General features: G+C 39.6%; 1 protein-coding gene across 1 annotated transcript in view; it reads left to right on the plus strand.

The window, feature by feature from the left end:
- The first annotated feature begins 818 nt into the window (after positions 1 to 818).
- The window catches only part of LOC110441132 (putative uncharacterized protein DDB_G0271606), a 17,802-nt gene continuing 17,459 nt past the window's right edge, over positions 819 to 1,161 (plus strand). Inside the window, exon 1 of the mRNA XM_021484230.1 lies at positions 819 to 1,008. Coding sequence (XP_021339905.1) covers positions 819 to 1,008 — 190 coding nt within the window. The remainder of the gene's footprint in view (positions 1,009 to 1,161) is intronic.

Raw genomic sequence — 1,161 nt, forward strand, 5'->3', positions numbered from 1 at the left:
AGTAAGTACCTGTTACACTAGTATGGTATAGATAGGTATAGATAAATGGGTATAGATAAGTAAGTACCTTTTACGCCAGCAAGCTATAGATAAGTGAGTATTTTTTAGGCTAGCAAGGTATATATTATATTCATTTCCCTAAATCCATCCCTGATGTGAGGTATGGATGTCATTCGAACAATAAAACATAAAATACCTCACATCAGGGATGGAATCTATTTCTTGCTTATAACCTAAAACCTATATAAACAGCTGCTCTGCGAGTAAAGTTTTAAACTATCCGCACATTTCTCATTTGCAATTGAATCCTGGATGGCAATTGTTAATGACGTCAATGACCCTGACTGACCCCAAAACCTCATAAAATGACATCAAGAACAATAGCGTGGCCCTGAAAGGTCACTATAATTCCCCTGGCCAGTCTGCAGGTGTAATCAATCCAGACCCATGGGTCCGATAGAATTTTCCTGCACCGCCGAAAATGCCTATATCTGGGTCTAGTATGCAAGAATAAACAAACCCAAATGATTTGGGCAGATCTAGAGCTGACTACTGTTCTGGACTTAAAATGAGAACCCACAAAAACTACATACTGTTTATACTAGTACAGTACTTGTGTAGAATTTGTCATGTTGATTACGCAAATGAAAAAATTGTAGATTAAATTCTTGACTCATTCATACTAGATTTCACAAAAATATGATGACATCCAAAGTGTTTCGACTTAAAGTAGAAAGAGTATTTGTTCCAAGAAAAACGGACAGGAAGACGTTGTTAGGATTTGTTTTTCATTTTAAAAAAATGCAATAACTTACATGATGGTAATCACAGATGCCCAAAAAGATAAAGAAAAGAAAGGAGTGGGCCCTGGAGGGATGATATATACTCAACAGCAAGGGATACCACAAGGGGGCGCCACGGGTCTGCAGCAACAGCCGATGCAGGATCCGATCAATGCCCTTCAGAACCTTGCAATGCAAGGAACCACAGTACCTGGCCAGCAAACAGGTGAGTATATACTGTAGAACTTCACCTGGCCAGCAAACAGGTGAGTATATACTGTAGAACTTCACCTGGCCAGCAAACAGGTGAGTATATACTGTAGAACTTCACCTGGCCAGCAAACAGGTGAGTATATACTGTAGAACTTCACCTGGCCAG

This window comes from Mizuhopecten yessoensis, unplaced genomic scaffold (genome assembly GCF_002113885.1).
Source record: "Mizuhopecten yessoensis strain PY_sf001 unplaced genomic scaffold, ASM211388v2 scaffold715561, whole genome shotgun sequence".
NCBI classification, from domain to species: Eukaryota; Metazoa; Mollusca; class Bivalvia; order Pectinida; family Pectinidae; genus Mizuhopecten; species Mizuhopecten yessoensis.